The sequence below is a fragment of the Patagioenas fasciata genome, chromosome Z (assembly GCF_037038585.1).
Source record: "Patagioenas fasciata isolate bPatFas1 chromosome Z, bPatFas1.hap1, whole genome shotgun sequence".
NCBI lineage: Eukaryota > Metazoa > Chordata > Aves > Columbiformes > Columbidae > Patagioenas > Patagioenas fasciata.
Genome location: NC_092560.1, coordinates 57,706,283 through 57,725,075, shown reverse-complemented (window position 1 = coordinate 57,725,075; position 18,793 = coordinate 57,706,283). Strand labels below are relative to the sequence as shown.

Below are 18,793 nucleotides of genomic sequence, written 5' to 3'. Positions count from 1 at the left end.
GTGTTCTTTAAAACTGTTAAATGTCAGTTACATAGCATGACAGCTGACTGTATATCTCTTCATTAGTGCTTTGTTGAACATGGAAATGTTAAAAACTTAATTTGTTCTCTTATGCCCACCTGAGGCATAGGGAGGGAGAGACTGGTCATTGCTGTGGCCTAGAGTAGTACGCATCTGTTGTTTTGTGTTTATAGAGCCTCAGTTTGGAGCATTTGGCTCTAAACTGACCTGTTGATAAATATATCAGTAATTATTCTTTTAGTAACTTCAAAGGGACATATGAAAACCATAATCTGTTTTCAAGATTAGGTAACTATCAACAACTAATAGTATTTGGATTTTAGATTTGCAAACAACAGCTGTGTAGCTAGCTTATTTGAGGAATATCTTTACTTTTCAAAAGTAAAAATTCCTGCATTGCCAAGTGGAATATTTTACAAATGGTGGTTGTAGAAAATGGATCAGAACCTGTGTTTATCCAGGTTTGTACAGTGTGTTATTTGTGGAACAAATACTAGAGTAAGTTCCTGATTTGTACCAACTTGCTCTGGACCATGCACCCTATGAACAAGAAACTTAAGATTATATACAAATGCACACACACACACGTAAGCATGCACGCATATGTGTGTATATATTTATATATGTACACTTCTTTTTTTTCCAGAGTACCCTTTGAATCCTAAATCTAGATCTCCGAGAATGCTCGTCATTAAAAAGGGCAGTACAAAAGAGCTGCAGATATCTGGATTCCCAGTAGTAGGAAGTCTTCATTCGCAGCCAGTAAGGAATGTAACTGGCACGAGTGTTTATAAAGGATTAGTCCCTAAACCTGTCACTCCACCTGCAAAGGTGAGTCCTAGATACCAGTGATAAGAACAATATGCTGAAAAAAATAATGCTGTAATTCTAAATGTGCTTATTTCACCCCTGAGAGTGCTGTTCTTAGAGTATTATGCTTTCTACTCTTCCTCAGTCCAGTACACCCCAAAAGTGAAAACAGCTTTTTCTCATTTTTCTTTTTAAGCTATACTGTAATTCGATCTCCTTTTGTTTTTCGTTTACGTTTTCTGAGAAGTGCAAGAGCTGTCCAAGTGAGAGAAAAAAGGAAGTTTTTAACTTAGGGTACAGCAGTGCCTTTCATATGTATATTTTAACAGAAAAATAGATACCTAGTAGAGAGATACAGTTGACATAAAGATAACTTCAGAACATGTCCAAAGTATTGACAGAGATGATGTTGCAACTTACTAGGGTCATTCTGGTTCCTTTCCAAGGGTGACTTCCCATTTTAATAGTTGGATTTTTGTTTCAGGAATTCTTCTCTGCTCTTGATGGAGTGGTTCTTAACTCTCTTAGCATTCTACATTAAAAACACTTTTTTCAGCTGTTGAGTACTTTTTGTTTTGATTCTTAATACTTCAGATATGAGGTTCTTAATTGTTTTGAAATTTTCATCTTTGTATAAAAAGTGTAAACAGTATTTGAGAGCAGATGAGTTGCTCATAAACTGTCTCTTATCCACAAGGAAACAGGTGTTCAAACAAAATCATGGTTGTAGTTATGGTTTGCTTTTGCTTAATCATTTTTCTAAAGATTTCTGAAAATAATCTTACTGTTGTTCATGACTCTTTACATTTTGTTTTAGCCTACACAGTGGAAATGCCAAGCAAAAGAAAACAAACTTGGGAATCCATTTTCTCATGAATCTGCATATGGTGTTGGCAATTTCAGTCCTTTCAAATCAACTGCCAAGGCATTTACTGTATCTCAGAATTCAGTGAGAGAGGTAAAGCCATGTCTGTAGTTTTTATCAAATCTGTAAAATGTTTAATTTGGTTTGATAAGTGGATCAGTAAGTTTTATGCAGAATTGTATTAAATCAACTTCTCTTTAAGTTAATGTGTGTGAAGGGATGTCTCTGGCATTTAGGTACTGCATAGCTTCTTTTTAGGCTTGGTTTGAAGTAAAAATGGTGCATTGGGAAGTATAATCTGGTAGGTTTAAACTTTGAAATTGCTAATGGTATGATACACTTCAAAAGGTCCACTGTTCTTTATCAGTACTCCGTAAACTTGCATCTCTGGGTTTACATGAAATATAAGTATCTTCTGTCTGCTTTTGACTGTGGATGTAGGTGAAATCTAGAAGTACAGCTGCCAAGGGGTCCTTCTGTCTTTTTCTTGAAGTCTTCTTAAATGAATAAACAGCTAATATTATTTCCTTTTCTTACTCCCTACATTAGTGTAATCGGTCAAATTCTTCATCCCCTGTTGACAAAGTTGGTCAGCCTCGTTTAACAAAATTAACAAGAATGCGGAATGATAAGAAGAGTGAATTTTTGAAAGCATTGAAACGAGATAGAGTGGAAGAAGAACATGAGAATCATGCCGGCCAAGAGAAGGTAGTTTTTTTCACTCCTGTTGTAGATCCAGCAATAGCATTTCTCAGGTGGACCATAAACTACTTTTTATTTGGTGGTAAACAATTGTTTACATGATTTTGATTACATGGTCTTGGATCTCTTAATGAAGGAAGGGAATTACATGTTGATGAATTTGAAACAGTTATTCCAAGTACTACTCTTTCTCCAGTGCTTCTTAGTTGTTTGTTTTCTTATCGCAGTATATATTCATACATGTTAATAACTCAGGTACCTCTGCGTCTTTAGCAACAACAACCAAAAAATTAAGCTTACTGCATTAATCTAATCTTTCTGGAGGGCAGTGTTTCATACTTTGGCTGTTAGCTATACTACAAAACAACGGAAACACTTTGTTCTGTTTCCTCAAACTATTTCCTTTCTAATTAGAGTGTTTAGTTAGCCAGAAGTTCTCTGTTCTTGGTCTAGTCATAGAAACAGTAGTTCAATTTATGTGTATATGAAGAACCTGATTTTACTTTTTAATTGAGAACCAGAAGACCTATACTCTCTGTACCTAATATGTGTCAGGTTTCTTTCAGTCTCAGTCTGTTTGTGCAGTACTTGGCTGACACCAAAGAACATTTGGTTCAGTGCTACCAGCCACCAACAAGTCATAAGTGTAGCTATTAGGCATAGTCCAAATGATAAGTATTGTGTTATTCAGGATGAGGTGATTACAAGCCTGTTTACTGTAAGTGAGCGGCTTGAAGTGTTTTAACAAAACCAAACCCCACCATAAATTACAAATCAGACAGATAGATGACATGTCTTGATGAACGTTTATTTGGATTCAGACTTTGAAAAAGAAACAGTGCCTGTATGCATTGCTCATAAAAGTAAGATGACTTTTCTGATCCTATTTCAGGCCATTATGGCACTGTACAACTTAACTGTATGTATGGGCTAAGAAAGTTCTGCATCTCTCCATTAGATGTTCTGTGGCTGAGCATCTTGAGATGGGTGTTGGGGGTTGGTGTTCCTGTGTGTTTAAGAAATACACAAAGATTTTGATTTAAGATTAAGAAGATATTTGGAGAGACTGTCTTGAGCTTCAAAATTCTGAAAATAGTGCATGAATTTGGTGGAGAGGTTTCTGTTAATGAAATTGTCTTGAGTTCATGATGTCTTTGTGATACATATATCAAATGCATTTGGTTGTCCCATTGTACTTTAGATGAGTTTTCAGAAGCAAGTGTATGTAAAAAACAAAAGGCTTTTAGTAGTGGAACTTGTAATGTCTTTGGACAGGTGTATGTAAGATGTAGTCTGGAGTAGGTGCGTGCTTACTTTTCCCTGTAATTGCTGTGTCACTAACCAAGTGTGAAAAGATGTTCAGTGAATCATATCTAATGGTTATCCTACTTCCAGTGTTCATTTTGATGATCATCAGTAGAAGACATGGTGTGCAACTGGGTGTATAGGGAAATAACTGCACAACAGTTTTTTATAACATGATCCTATTGATGGAATTTTAAGACCTTCAGTAACAGATTTCACCTCTGAAATAACAAGGCAAGTGAGGTCAGCAGATGAATCATGCTTGGAAGAAGCTATTTTGCACTATGTATTAGAATTATTTAATATTTTCATGAGTTTTGTTTGATAATCTGAGATGCATTCTTCGGGCCTGTGATTTAACAGCTGAATGTGTGTTTACTGACATACTTGTTCTTAAGAAATTCTTGGTGAGCATTTAAAAATTTCTGGAAGTGGATAGCACTGTGAGTGAGAGGGAGATGATGATGATGGTTTTGATCCTGAATTCTGTAGTATGGTTTCTTACAAGTGCAGGAGGGCTGATTGAGTGATTGCCTCCTGCCATGGAAAATGCTGTTGTATCCCCAGTTTAGGGATTTTTGTTGTCAAAAGAGTGTTAACTAGTTAATGATAATACTCTAATCTTTTTTTCTACAGTTGGTGAGACTTGTGAGTGTATTTGGCTCATTAGTAAATAATTATGGGTTGCTGAATGAGTACAATAAAAAGAAATATCTCTGGTTTATAGGATTGCAGAGCTTCTGATATTTAGAGCGAACTTGAACAGCCTACTTTCTAAATAAACTTTTTTCCTCGTTCTTATTTCATGGCTTGTAAGGTGCAGTGGCTGTTAATGACAACCTGAGAAGCTTGTGGTGAGTGCGTGTGTACAGGGGAAACCGTTGTCTGAATTTAAAGAGCAATATCCAGTCTTTCTGAACTTGCAGCAGACTAATTTGCTGATTGAGCTATAGGTGCTGTGACTTGCCCCTTAAACTGAGTGAACTTGAGAACTCTTATGCTTTCAGGCTTCTGCTGACACACATAGCTCTGGTAATTGATTAGGAACATTGTAATTTCAGTAGATAACCTGTTATTTCTGTAAGTATGAAAGGCAGCTTAATTAAATTTGAATTTTAAGATATGTTTGAGGCAGAGTATGGGAGGTGCTTTCTACATTACTTGATCCGTGGTATAACTTAAGATTTCTGTAGTATCCAGGTGTTGCAAACTGTAGAAGTGTGAACAGAATTACCCCTGAAGCAGCATAAGATGTCTTCATTTAAACTTAATTTATATTAAACAGAATCACTGAATTCAAACACTTGTAGACATTTACTTGTGAATGGAAGTGACTTTTACCTTTGTTATATATAATTGTTTTTAACAGGATGATGGGTCCTTTGACTTGCATAACAGCAACAGTCCTCATCATGAGAGAGACATAAACCGAAACTTTGAAAATGAAATTCCACAGGAGAATGGCAATGCTTCAGTTACATCTCAACAGATCCTTCGATCTTCAGCTTTCCCTCAGGCAGATGTTCTTTCAAGCTCACTTGAGGCAGAGCATAGGTATGTACTTTATATAATACAAGGAATGTTCCTTTGTGGTATGTGAACATATAATAAATTCTTGCTAGTTTCAGAAGTCAGAATCTGAAAACTGAGAACACATAGAATATTTAATGAGTACTGTTTAACTTTTAGACATGTACTAATCTAACATGGAATATACTTAGATTTGCTTTACTAAAAATTTATTGTATTTCCTTATAAAGAAGTAAGACAAACTGTATAGTGAATTCATCCCTCTGATTTTGGCCTGCATGTCTAGGAGGAGCAGTGCATGTAGTTGCTGTTTGTATTAATAATGCTTTAAATGATACATCTAATGTAAAACTCCAGTGAGTTTTTCCTCATTGTTAAAGTAACTATTTCTGTAGCTGATTAGTTGACGCATTCAGTGATATCTCTGGAAACAGAGAAAGTAACTTCAAAAAAGGGATTAAAACAGTTCCAGTATCTCACAAAAGTAACTGAAGTAGCAACTGGTAGCCGTGAGAAAGATGTTGCTGGGAAATCACAACTGACTCTGGAGGTGAACTTGTTGTGAGCTCTGTGAGGTTATTACTGTTTCTGGCAACTACAGAACTACAGTGATAGATTAGATGTGTCTGAATAGCCTTCGTAGGGTTTCTGGGCAAGTGTCTTTCCTTCGTGGCATCCTAGAGATGCTGTATCTCCGTACTATCCCAGCCCTGTGGCTGCGACCTTTGCATGTGTGTAGACAGATGTCATGGTAAGCCTTTTTGTGGTAAAGTGGACTTGAAGTGACTAGCTTAGCTCATGCATACCTATTCAGAGTATAGGCATATCTTGTACAAACTCTGTCTTGGGCTTCCGTTCTGCTGGGTAGGTTTCTAACATGCAGCCGTCCTGTTGGTGTCAAGTGTGCTAATCTGATGTTTAATTTATGTATTTCACACTTTTAGCTGTTCTGGAAGCCTACTGTCACTTTAAAGGGACCTCTGTCCTGCTAACTTTAGACATTGTTGCTTAAAAGTTAATTAGCCGTTGCCCTGAATTTTATTTACATTAGCAGGAGCTCTAAAGCTATTTATTGTACATAACACTGTTAACATCAAATTACTTTTGCCAAAAACATTACTAAAATTGAACTGCGTTGGGGATTGTGAGGCTTTTTTTGTATGTCTATAGAAATGCACATACTCACTTAAAAGAGAATTTCGGATTACTTGCTTTTTTATTTCTCGTGCATCCTGAGGATTTAGTTGGTCCTGGCTGATGCATTGTCCAGTTTGGTCCAGCTACTACAGAGGATGTAATTTCCATTTCTGTTGATGTCTTGTTAACTTTTTATAAACAGAGCAGTGTTCTTTTCCCCTTCTCCTTCTCTAATTCCAGGCTTTTATTAAGGTTTTAACAACAGTCATTGGTCAGCTGCTGGTTTGCCCAGTGCACAGCCATTGTATTGGGACCTAGAGTTCTTTGTGGGGAGGGTTATGTTGAAGGGCAATTTTTGCTGATATCTGGCTAAAGGAAGTACCCCTCACATGACATAAACTGTGAGTTCATCTTAATTCCTTGTTTGAATATAATATATTCACGGTTCTTCAGCTCAAAGTGTCAGTTTCTCATGTCGGTTTTGGCATATACTTCAGAAACTTCTTTATTTTTTGTTAAGTAGCGTTAATCTCCTTTAACATTTAAGGTCAACAGATGCATGATTTGTCCTGAAGAAGGTGCTAATCCTTTTGGCAAAACTTTGCAGCAAGAGAATTTACTGTCTTCATTGTTAAATGTCACAATGTCTTCACCCTCAGATAACCCCAGTTTTCACAGCATTTTCACATATCAGACCACTTTCTTTCTGCTCGTTTCTTTTTCTCCCCTCATCCCAAAACTCACTCCTAGTTGTAGCCTGTGTGTGCTGAATTATCAGCATCTGCTGATGGGTGAGACTTGGTTGCGAAGAAGCCTGTTGTAGCTCTGATACTTGCATGCGCTAGAAAAAAAGGAACTATGTGACGCCATTGCATCATGGATTGGTTCCCATGAAGGGAGACCACCAATATTCCCCATGACTGCTCTGTTATCCAGGAAAAACTGGAGAATCCCTCAGCGTGAGTCTTTTGTCTCTTCATAGTGTTTTTAAGAGGGTACACTGCTGCTCCACCAGAGCAGTTACGCAAAGGAGATACATACCCTACTTTTCCACCTGGCCCAGTGTTCTTTGAAGGTACCATTTTTACAACATGTAGTGGTAAAACAGGGTCATCTGTGAAGGACCTAAGAGCTTTGCAACTTCTATGCTTTATACAACTTTTTGTAAGGCTTTTAACCTACTTTTATGTAAGAGTTTATTTAAAAAATATAGACTGATTAATCCATTTGTTACAGATCTTTACACATATACGCAGGCAGAGCTTGAGATGTTTGAGCGTTCATACCAAATTCCTTAATGATGTAATTTTTAATGTAAAGGTTGTTAAAGGAGATGGGCTGGCAGGAAGACAGTGAAAATGATGAAACCTGTGCTCCACTAACAGAGGATGAGATGAGGGAGTTCCGGGTCATTAGTGAACAGGTAATGGCAAGTTAATGTTCATTATCAGCTTGTAATTAGCTACCCTAAATGCCTGCCATTGAGGAGGATCCGCAATATTTTTGATGGTAAGGGACAGTAATTCTGATGGTCAGGGATGTTGCCATTTCAGAACCATTTCAGTATTATGCTTTTGGAAGAAGGGTTGCATCAAAAAGAAAGGGGACCAGTGCTTATTGTAGGTAAGGTCTATTCTCCAAGTATCAAGGGAAAGGTAAGGGAGTGCTTCTGAGTAGTTTCACCATTTCTGGTAGGAGAATGGCACAGGCTATCCAACTCTGCAGCTTAGCATGAGGAAAGACAATATTCTTTCAAGGTTTTTATGCAGGTTCCTTGATTCTACAAAATCTGAATTTTCTCTTTTGGAAATTGAAAGACATTTAATTCACTAGTAACAAAGTCAGAAAACGGAATCTAGACTTGATTTTTGTTTTTTTAACATTAGGAGTGTTTTATATACCTGATAAGGTCAGTCAGAAGGATCTGGAAGGGAGAATCTTGTGCATTGTTAAATCTGAACATCAGATATTTCCACAAGTCTAGCCACACATACGTTGATTAGAGTGTTTAGAATATTCAACTCTTAAATGCTTGGCTTGTTGTGCATCTTCTGCGCTACATGCAGAAATGCAGCAATTCTTTTCTTGTAGAATCAGTTGTTTCCTTTCTCACCAGTGTCATTGACTTTCCAGCCGTATCAGGTAGACAGATTGGGATACCCATTCCTCCCTGCTCCTCTTCTAGACTCCCTCATTATTGCAGACCTTGCCTAGATGTTTTCAAAGCACTGTGGAACCAAGGGACAGCATCACAGGAGAGACCCATGTGGGAGGAGGGATCACTGGGGCAAGATATCTGAGGAGGTGGGTGAGAAGAAGATGAGTTCCTGTTGACTGCAGGAGCTCAGCACGGTTGGAGGGGCTTGGATGGAGGTGGCTGACCCAGAAGTGAAGGCTCTCAGGGCAGTTTTACTTTGTGTGTATATAGGAAAAAGTAGTTTTTCAGATCTAATGTAACAATAGATTGTTGTGTTTAGATTTTTCTTTCTCTAATTACATCCTATTTTCTCATTTCAGTTACAGAAAAATGGCCTTCGGAAAAATGGCATTTTGAAAAATGGCCTCATTTGTGATTTTAAGTTTAGCCCCTGGAAAAACAGCACTTTCACACCTGCTCTGGAGAATGAGGATTCTGAGACAAGCAGCACTGATACGTCAGATGATGATGATGTGTGAAGACTTCCGTAACATCTGTAGAAGCCTGTTTTGATCTCATGAAAATTTGGGGATGTATTGTCAAAAAAAAAAAAAAATCTAATATATGTAGTAACATACCCACTAGAGGAAGAATGATGGGACTTTTCTCTGAAGAAACCAAGGAACGTTGTGTTGGGTGTGTTGAACATTGCTATAATTTCTTTGTAAACGAATGTGGTAGAATGAGGACTTGGGTTGACCCAGCATTGACTTTCTTCATCACTGAAACATTTCTGACTAGCAATGTGAAAATGTAACAAATCAGACTTTCTCATTTAATAATAAAAACAAAGAATTGTGTAATGTCTTGCAACGCTTCTGTCTTAAAATGTCCAAGTCTATAAGGAAAAAAAGGGCAGCTTGACACAGTGTTTTGCTTGCCAAGTAATTTATTTCTTACAATGGAAACCCTTGAGTTCACTTTGTATGCAAAAAGGGCAATCAATGTAGCATGTTGGCTAAAATGAGCAAAGTGCACTAAAACTCTTCCTTAATTGAGCTGTTGTATTGTTCTACTTCTTCCACCCATAACTGCTCTTTAGCCATTTGTAGTGTAGTTGTTGTTAACGGCAAAAGACCCTGATGGTACAGTTCCAAATTTCCAGAACTAACCTTTAAATTGAAAGCTTTATAGGGTATTGCAAGACCCACTATTCTCACAGTCAACACATTTCTTGTGGGAAAATACGCACTTTGATTCTACTATTCACGTGCAGAAGGGTAATTACACTGACTGGATTTGTCCACAACATGGAAAATAAACTGATTTACAGAGTATTGTCTCAGTGCATAGCATCGAGGGTATTGTTTTTAAATCTGGTAAGTTTTGTTTGCATTTATATTAAATGTACACAGGCAGCAGTGATGCATTTTAGAATGAGGTAAAAATATTTGCATCACCACGTCTTGCTTTTATAGCAGCAGCAGTATATCTATGCAATAAGCACCTGTTTTCTTACTTTGTGTCGAACTTTTTATTTATGATGACAGGTTTTAAAAACAATATTTTATTATTTGTAGTTTTATTTGGTTCAATTCAGTTCTTTTAATATTTTCTACAGGGTTGTACAAACTATGTAGCATTAATCCATAAGTGGAACTGCTCTTGGTGTTGTCACATGAATTTGTAATGTAATTTATATATAGACATTCTGCCTTCAAGATATTTTTGAATTGTACTGTTTCTCATAGTAAGTAATGCGCTGTTTAGAACTCTAAAGCAAAAATACTTATAAAGCTGAGATTTCGTCCATTTTCTTTAGGAAAAAACGTGTTTTATAAGGTGGCATCTGTCAGTTTTGGGCCAAGGGTGGTGTGTGGGTTTGTGTTGATTGTGGTTTTTTTGCTTGTTTGTTTTTTAAAAGGGATTTCTATTCAAGAGATCAGGTTTTGTCTTGGAATAGGCATGCAACTGTTGATACAGTTAATTTTGCACAATGTATTGAAATATGCCATTTTCTGGTATAAGTTTAAGGGGATAAAAATGTTTCTTTTTTTAAAGAGCAAGTTGCTATGTCAGTACTGAAGTCTTTCCTACCTGTATGCCTTACACACCTTTCTCCTTTCCCTTTGCTGCAGTTTATTTTTACTGACTTTGACACCTTGGTGTGGTTTATTCCCTTTTTAGTTTTCACGTCCTAGTGACGGGGTCTTCTGCCTGTCCTAATTAGTGGTATGTGAATATGCTATTTGTATTAGTAAGTGAAAACCTTTTTCCTTGGTATTTCTCTGAGACACAGACTTTTTTTCCATCTCTTTATTCAGTTTAGTGACAAGTGTCACCTCTGTAATTAATACTTTGGGAAGATACTATAATTATAGAAGAATTATATTACACTAAGTGTATAGACTTGGGAAATACACAGGTTCTAATTGAGAAAATTAGTGAAAGTAGAAACAATGGTTGGTACTTGTTTCCCTATTTTGTATCCTGAAGCTGATAACAAAAGCAGTGGCTATGATGAGCTGTGAGCAAAGGAGGTGACAGGAACTGAGCAGTGGTTTTGCTTTGTAGAATGAAACACCTTTACAGCCTTTGTAACTTCTCTGTAAGTTTGTGGCGGCTTCTCTTCTGTCTACTGTGTTACCCATCCTGGCTGTGTACACACAACGTAATTACTCTGTCCTCCTACTACACTGTTTGCATTTCTGAAGTCTGGCGTGTTTGATACGGTGATTTGATGTTGTGGGGATGTGTAGCCTTAACCAGCTGATACTGGTGGACTGAGTTCTCATCCTATACAGTCATCTGTTCTGCTAGTTGAGATATGTGTCAGAGATCTGCACAGCCCTTAGATGAAATGGTTATCTGCCTGCTCTGCTACTTCAGTTTGCCCTTCATCGTGATATGGAAGCGGGGAAGCTTTGGTGTTTCCACAGAGGAATTGGATTGCGCTGTGTTATATTTACTTATGGTAAAGCTAAGCAGAGTGTTGATCCTCTTTTTTGCAACCTTAAGAAACACTGTAGTCGCTGGGAATTGTCACTTGAAACAAAGTTTGGTTTTCATATTTTACTTCCATAAAAATGTATGAAAGCTTGCTTTATGCTGTGTGCCTCCCTTTTGCTCAGTGCTTGAGGGTGTGAAACAGAACAAAATCTAGCATGTGACTACAACATTTTCCATCTTCAACTTTGTTTTTTTCCCAGGGCGATTTTAGTAGATTTTTGGCCTTTCTCCTCTGTCGTACCTGAACCATGATCCGTTCCCAGGATACTTCCTTTCATGTTTTTCTGCTTGAGCACATTGAACACCAGCAAGGTGTTCTTTAGCCTTAAAGACTTAATAAGCTGTTGGACTAAGCTTGCATTCCCTTATTACGTTCTTGCAAGATTTGGATATTAAAAAATGTCTGATGGAGATAGTTTGTCAGTGCTGGGCTGAAAGAGCGTGACTTGAGTGACAGCATTCACTGGTGGCTGCAGGCAGACATGGCAGGGCTCCATGTTTTGCAGTCACTGCCATTTCTCTCCTCATCCTTTCTTTAGAGGCAGAGAACTGTATCTTCCTGGTTCCCCTTTCCATCCTTCAGAAGGGAGAAAGAGCAATGAGTCGCTCACTGACTTTCTGATCTGTTGGTGATGAGGGATGTATCCTTTGTCTGCTGGTGGGATGGAGGGTATCCGCGTTTATGGTGGGGCAGTGGGGCTCCATTACTGCATCTAGAATCACCAGAGACCTTCCTCACTGGATTGTACAGGGACTTTTTCTCTCTTAACTGGTAAGGAAAACTAGTTACCATTCCTGAAAAGAGTGTTAATTACAGTACAGTTGTCCATTAATGCATATTGGACCCAATCAAGATTGAGAAATAGATTTGTTTTTCCATGTTATCCCAGTCTTTGAGAAATGTTAGTGTGAAGGAATTTATTTTTGTTCTTCCATGCAATTGGCTGTGAGGGCAAAAAACATTGTTTATCATGAGGACTTCAACTTTAGTAGTTCTTCAAAGAATACCTGTTCTTCAGTAAGTACATTTAAACCTTTGGCTACTATAAACTAGAAGGAGAATTTAGTGAAGGATGTGTTTGGTTTTCCCTGTTTTCTGTTTGCTGCTAGGCGGTGGCTGAGACAATTTACTCAGCTGCAGGGAACTTTTAGTCTGGTTAAGGATTATTGCTGTTGTGGACCAAGAATGATTGGTTCACTAAGATGATGAATGTGCTGCCTAGCTGCTCAGCTTTCCTCCTCCTGTTATTCGTAGTCATCAATGAGCATTATTGCAAACTGAATGAGTTTTATTTTACACCCTTGATCTCTCTTCAGCTTTCTCTAGGCATAGCTGGCAATGCATTTGCTAACCCAGCACTGTCTGTGATTTGCGAGGCAGTCTGTGTGAAGCACAGGTGTGTATTGAAAACTCCTCTGTGTTTGCTCTTCCTCAGAGACTTGTAAGCAACTTCTGGGGTCTATCTCTTAGAGTGTTGCTATCTAGGAAGGACCTCCAGACAGACTAAAGAAAAATTAATACTTTTAAGCAGTTGGGCACTAGAGTGTACTGCTCTGTTCCTGAATTCAGCGCCTACCAAAGCCTGTGTCCATCGCACTCGCTTGTGCGGATCTAGTCATCTGATGGAGATGTGAGGTCTTCCAGGGTCTATAGTGGCATGTGTTTATTAAATCCCTACACAGATACCTGAGAACATGCTTGCTACTTAGGCTTCGTTCTCTATACATCTTTGACATCCTCTTTAGTATGCAGTTATTTATTCCCCTGGCAGTAGCATGATTGTTGTAGAGAAACGATGTTCCATACTTGCAGGGTAAATGCTAGTTTACTTTCCTATCCTCTCTGCATCAAAGATACAGCTTTGAAGTGGGAGTATTTTGGCAACTGGTATGATTGCTGATGGTCCAGAGAAGCATCTGCACATCAGGGTCATGGAGCCTGGGTTGGTACGAGAGAACTCCAGTTCCCGTTAGGCAATGTGGGGAGATAACTGATTCTGGTGGCGCTAAGCAAGGCACTGCAAAGTTTCAGCTTGGGAAGGAAAGGAAAGCAAACTCCTTTCCACTCTGCCAGGAAGCAGTCAGGCTTGAGAACTAATACAAGAGAATCCAAATACTTGAAAGATTAACTTGGAGCACTCTGGTGGCCCGAGCTATTGCATTTTGCTAGATTATCAAAATGACTGTGTGCTATTTAATATTAAATAGCAATATGAATATAGCAATATTGCTATTGAGTCACCATCTTCTAAGCCTATAGATTCTGAAATGGCTGTCTCTGTATCAGGTACCAACAGAGATCTCTTGACCTCTGAAGCTAGACAATATCCATTGTTGCTTTAGTGTTCTCACACTTGGGTCAAGGAAGGTGATGTAGTTTTTCCTCCAGTCTGTTACTCAGTATAGCCAACAGCAGTACATGATGTGCAGTTTTGATTGTACTTATTCTAGTACGGTGGCTTTGGTTGGTACAGTGGCTTCCTTTCGATTTGTATTCCTTCTGTGTGGTAGCTTGATGTCTGGGCACTGTGTACTATTCTAACCTTAACATCTTTCATTTCCTATCTCTTCCTGTTGCAAGACTGCTGAAGGGAACCAACTTTAGCAAGGTGTGGAGAATCCTATCTGAGCTCAAGTGTCTGCATCACGGACAGATGAAAAACAGTGGAGCTTTGAGTCATCTGGCATACGTGTGAATACACACAGTTTGAATGTAATACAAGGGGACATTATATAGTAGAATTGTTAGCAGTAACTTTCTGTGTTTGGTGGTGTTATTGGTGGCTCTTGCCATGAGCAGCATGTTCTTTCCTGCCCAGGATATACAGAACTTCAGTTTTAGCCAGGCTGAAGGGCTTCTGTGCTTTTTAATCTTGTAACATAGCTTTAGGTAACAAGGCATACTGTTTGAAAGGAAAATGTTTGCAATGAGCTGGTTTGTAAGGAATTGACATGTACTGTGAGCAGCCTACTGATTCAAGCCATTTTTTATGCCAAGCCATAAACGCTTCATGACCAAAAGCTGTCTGCATTGGAAAGGTCTTTCAAAAAGAAGCTCAAATATGAATGTGAAGTACACAGATACTTTGCGAAGTCCTCGGATTAACATTTTTCTTTGCTCTGATTTTTTTCATTGTCCACCTCTGAAGTGGGCATACACAAGTAATCTTTGCACAAAATAAAAACATTTTCTTAGTTGGAGTTAATGAATTAGTTATTCTGAAAATGCAATGTGGAAATAGCTTAATGTTCCAGTTAAACTACAAATTAGCATATTTTCATTTGTAGTCTTTTATGTAACTGCTAAAAAATGAACACAGTGTTGCAGACAAAACTGGTGATGCTGGCTGTGGTTATGATTCTCTTAGGCTTCCACTGGAAGGATCTGTTCTTAGTCACTTAACTGCCAAATACTTAACTTTGTGGGACCAGTTTTCCCTGGCTGAATAGGTCACTGGAGATGCAGCTGCAGGTGGCAGAGCCCAGCAGCCAGGCTGATGGGAGCTACATCTGGGGAAAGCTCCATGGCAAAAGATGGAAGAGAAATTTCAGTGGCAAGAATAAATGGGAGCAAACAGGAGGGGGCAGAAGCTCATAACTTTGAAATGAAGGTTCTGCAGTTTGTTTCCATGCAGGTCACATAGCTGAAAGTGTGATGCGTGTCTCCTGGTGGCAGTGAAGTATTCCTCCATGACTCTTTGTGGCTAGTCGTGTGTTAGAAGATTACAGCCAACATTTACTGCACATAATGATCTCGCATTATGCAGTTACGATGTATGGAAGTAAAAGATCTTAGATGGTTCAGGTAGAGGTTTTATGTAGTTCTCTTATTTCTTGTCCCTTTTTTTTTTCCTGTGTTTTTGCTTTATGTTGAGAGAACATAAAGCTGATCAGGATGTGCCAGGTTTAACAATCAGCAAGCAAGATATTTATTTTAGTGGATGTTTCTGAATATTTTTATCTTAATCTTGGTAGTTTGTTTACTTAGAGAAATTGGACCATACTGTGGGCTAACCAAAAGGATATGAAGTTAGTGTTGGTGAAGGGCCTAGTACAAGAGCATAAGAGGCAACAATTGAGGCGAATATTTCTGTATTTTGTGCACAGTGTGGATGCATGCTAAGTAGGCAAAAAAAACACTGAGTAAGGCAAGTGTCCTGCCAGGTGAATGCTGTGTGTTTATACAATTAAGGGCTCAAAAGTAATGTGTGCCTGCGGGGGCCTGAAGATTGCACAGGCTTGTACTTCCTGGCCTTGAGTCAGGTTCTGTATTTTTCGTCTTACGGGTGCTTGACTTCAATTTTCTTTGAATACCTTTCTCTTGCCACTTAATAAAGGTGGTACTGATGTTATTCTAGAATAGGTTCCTGTTGTATGAATGGGAAAATTAAGTTTGAAAAGGCAATTAGAAAAAAAGATGGAGCTTGTGTAAGATCCTCCAGGGATTTTAGGAGCAGGCACAATCCTGTGGGTGAAAATGGGGGAATCCTACAAGTAACCTGGGGTGTAGAAGTGCCCTTACATACAGGGTGCGTCACAGCCTGAATGGGGCGGGAGTGGTGTAAGTCCTGGAGGTGAGGCTGCTACCTGACTGAAATGAAATCGAACAATGCACAGCCTGGCTTAACTAATGTATTGGCCAACACTGGGCATCTACAGTGTAGATTAAATCTGCATTTCTCATCAACGTTTGTTTGTTTGTTTGTTTTAGTTGGCTGCTCTTAAGACTTCAGAAGTGAAGATAGCCTAACCTTTCAATTTTTAGCAGATTTTATGGTGCAGAAATAGCAAGTCAGTAACAAAATGACAGGCCCAGCAGCTGCCCCACTTGGGCTGCGGGAGCAGGATGTAAAACAAGACACCTTCACCCACAGGACTTACTGGCTTCTCCCCCTGGATGCCCAGTGGCAGGTAACATCCATAGCTAGAACTGGTTTCAAGGAGCAAGGGTGGAGAGAGAAGGCTGGAGCAGAAACTGCTCAAACCAAGTGGAAGACAATTTCTAAAGAAATAGTAAGAACAAAGGGTGAAGAGGACTCCAGAGGCATGGCTCGTGGGGCTGGGTGGTGGAGGAGCTCCGTATTTAACAGAAACAGCTGTGTAAAATGAAGGATGGGCAGCTTGGCTCTGCTGGATACAGGGGCTTCCGCAGTGCTGCTGCTGTGGATCAGGAGCTGCTCATTACCCCCAGGTGGGCCTGAGCTGCCTGGTGGGATTGGAGGAGCTAACTGGCCTTTGGGGGAGAGCCTCGAGGGCGGCCAGTGAGGTTTTGGTGCCGCACTGGCTGCAGAAGCAATGGGTGACATGTGGACAGGGGGCTCAGAAACGTGCCTGGGGGAGGAGAAGCTGCAAGGAGGAGGAGGACTGATGAAAAGTGGTGGCTTACAGCTGTAGGTTGACCTAGAGTGGTCAGCAAAGACTTGCAAACTGGTAAGTTGGTGTCTGAGTGCTTTAATGGTGCATAAGCCCTGTCAAAGAGTAAGTGTGGAACCAAGCTGAAGAAGTGTGGGGGACAATAGTTCTGACTGAGCAGTGAGTTGCTGGGCTGTTTCTGAAGGAGGTTTGTGGACAGGGGATGCATGGGAGCTGAGCAGAGGAAACCAGTTCTGCAGTAGTTTCACTTTTAATTGTTACGAAAAAATGATGAAAACCTGCTATGTGAGGTAACTGTGTTATGATTTGCCAAACCAGGATGGACAGACTTCATTAATATGCAGCAAGCCTCAACAAAGAATAAACCTTTTTGATTACCTTTGGAACAGTGCTAATCTTGGCAGAGTTGCAGGGTGATGGGGCAGTGTTGTTGGCATTGCCGGGAGGTGAGGGGAGGATGGCGTGTGCAGGGGTGGATGGTGAGTGGGGCACGCTCTTGCTCCACTGGGTGTGCAGGGGGTTCTGTAGGGGAGCCCAAGAAGGGTATTCCATGTTTGCTCACCTTGGTGGTGCCCAGTAGCAGCAATATGCTGGCTGCTGTCCTTGTCATGTTATCAATGTATGTGTGGGTTAAATGCTTATGCTTATGGCCCGTTTTCCTGGTCGTTAATGATGTATGGAATAGCAGCGTGGCTTGGAGCACAGGGAGGGGATCTCTGGGCCTCGCTGCCGGGGCATCTGTCTGTCCTCTCTGCTCTCGAGGGAGTTTTTAGTCCCAGGAACTTATTCAGTATGAGCCTGGTCTTCCTGCAAAGCTTTTCTGTGATTGACACCTGGATGGTATTATCCTCCCCATCATGCAAGAAAGCTTGATCACTCAGAGACAGACAGTTCATTGGATCTTTGGCTTACTTTGGAAACATCATAGGGTAACGCCAGTCCTTGGCTAGGCCAGATGACCTTCCCCTTCTAGCTGCTTGACCATGTCTCTGCATGGTGGTCCCTAAAGGGTGCTTTCTGTGCCTTGGCTCTGCACGAAGTAATGAAAGTCTGGGCTTTGGGAGAAATCATTCAGACTCCAGGGAGAAAAGACTATGGTGTGACTGGAGAGAACAGAGGTGAGCTGCTGATTATTGTTTTTGAAGTATCTGATCCTCAAAGAGGAAAAAACTGCTTAATGTTGTGTGGCCTGGACCTCAGAGCTGTTGACACCAAATGACCTAAAATACCTGTGTGACAGACAGTGAATGGCTCCATGTGGCGTGGAAGCCGTATTGCTTAGCCAAGAGAAACAACTTCCCAGTCAGTGGTCTCTTTCTATTTTCTTACTTTAAAACACTATCTTCTGGCCATTTCACTCTTTGTTTCCATTCCTAATTATTGACTTCTTGTCTTGCATCTCTCTCCATCTCTGACTGTGGGTTCTCATAACTATCTCTAGCTGTTGCAGGTCTTCTCTGTGTAACACCTCTAAGGTATAATCTATCCTGCCCATGTAGCTCACTGGGACTCATCTGCCCAGCTCTCAAGTCAGCAGTGTCATCTCTGGCCTGAGCACCATGCTGTCCCACCTGTCCTGAGATGATGCTGCACAAGTTTTTCTCCCATATTTGATCATCTATGGCTCCTTTCATGTACCTCCTGCCTCTAATTACATTAAACACACTTTCGAGCCCCTTGTGATGTGGATGCTCCCACTCAATATGTCACTTCTCCCTTGACTAAAAGAGGATGGATGGCATCTGCCATAGATTGTGTTACCTGTGCAGTCAGATTTGAAAAGGGCATCCTTATACTTCCATTCTGTCTCTGGAGGTCAGTGATGTTTAATTCTCTTCCATTCTCATGTTCCTTCCTAGAGATGGTATTTGGCACCATCCCCTCCTCCCCACCACCTCTCAAGC

At 39.9% G+C, this 18,793-nt stretch overlaps 1 protein-coding gene across 7 annotated transcripts in view; it reads left to right on the top strand.

Annotated features, from left to right (window-relative positions):
- GPBP1 (GC-rich promoter binding protein 1) overlaps positions 1-9,842 on the top strand; it is a 33,743-nt gene extending 23,901 nt beyond the window's left edge. For 6 of the 7 annotated variants that reach the window (XM_065861661.2, XM_071802741.1, XM_065861662.2 and 3 more), the window contains 6 exons: positions 668-852; positions 1,649-1,789; positions 2,246-2,404; positions 5,073-5,257; positions 7,691-7,793; positions 8,888-9,842. In XM_065861661.2, coding sequence (XP_065717733.1) covers positions 668-852; positions 1,649-1,789; positions 2,246-2,404; positions 5,073-5,257; positions 7,691-7,793; positions 8,888-9,046 — 932 coding nt within the window. In that variant the 3' untranslated portion in view covers positions 9,047-9,842. Of the gene's footprint in view, positions 1-667; positions 853-1,648; positions 1,790-2,245; positions 2,405-5,072; positions 5,258-7,690; positions 7,794-8,503; positions 8,675-8,887 lie in introns of all 7 variants that reach the window. The other variant, XR_011736714.1, reaches the window with a different exon arrangement.
- The last annotated feature ends 8,951 nt before the right edge of the window (positions 9,843-18,793 follow it).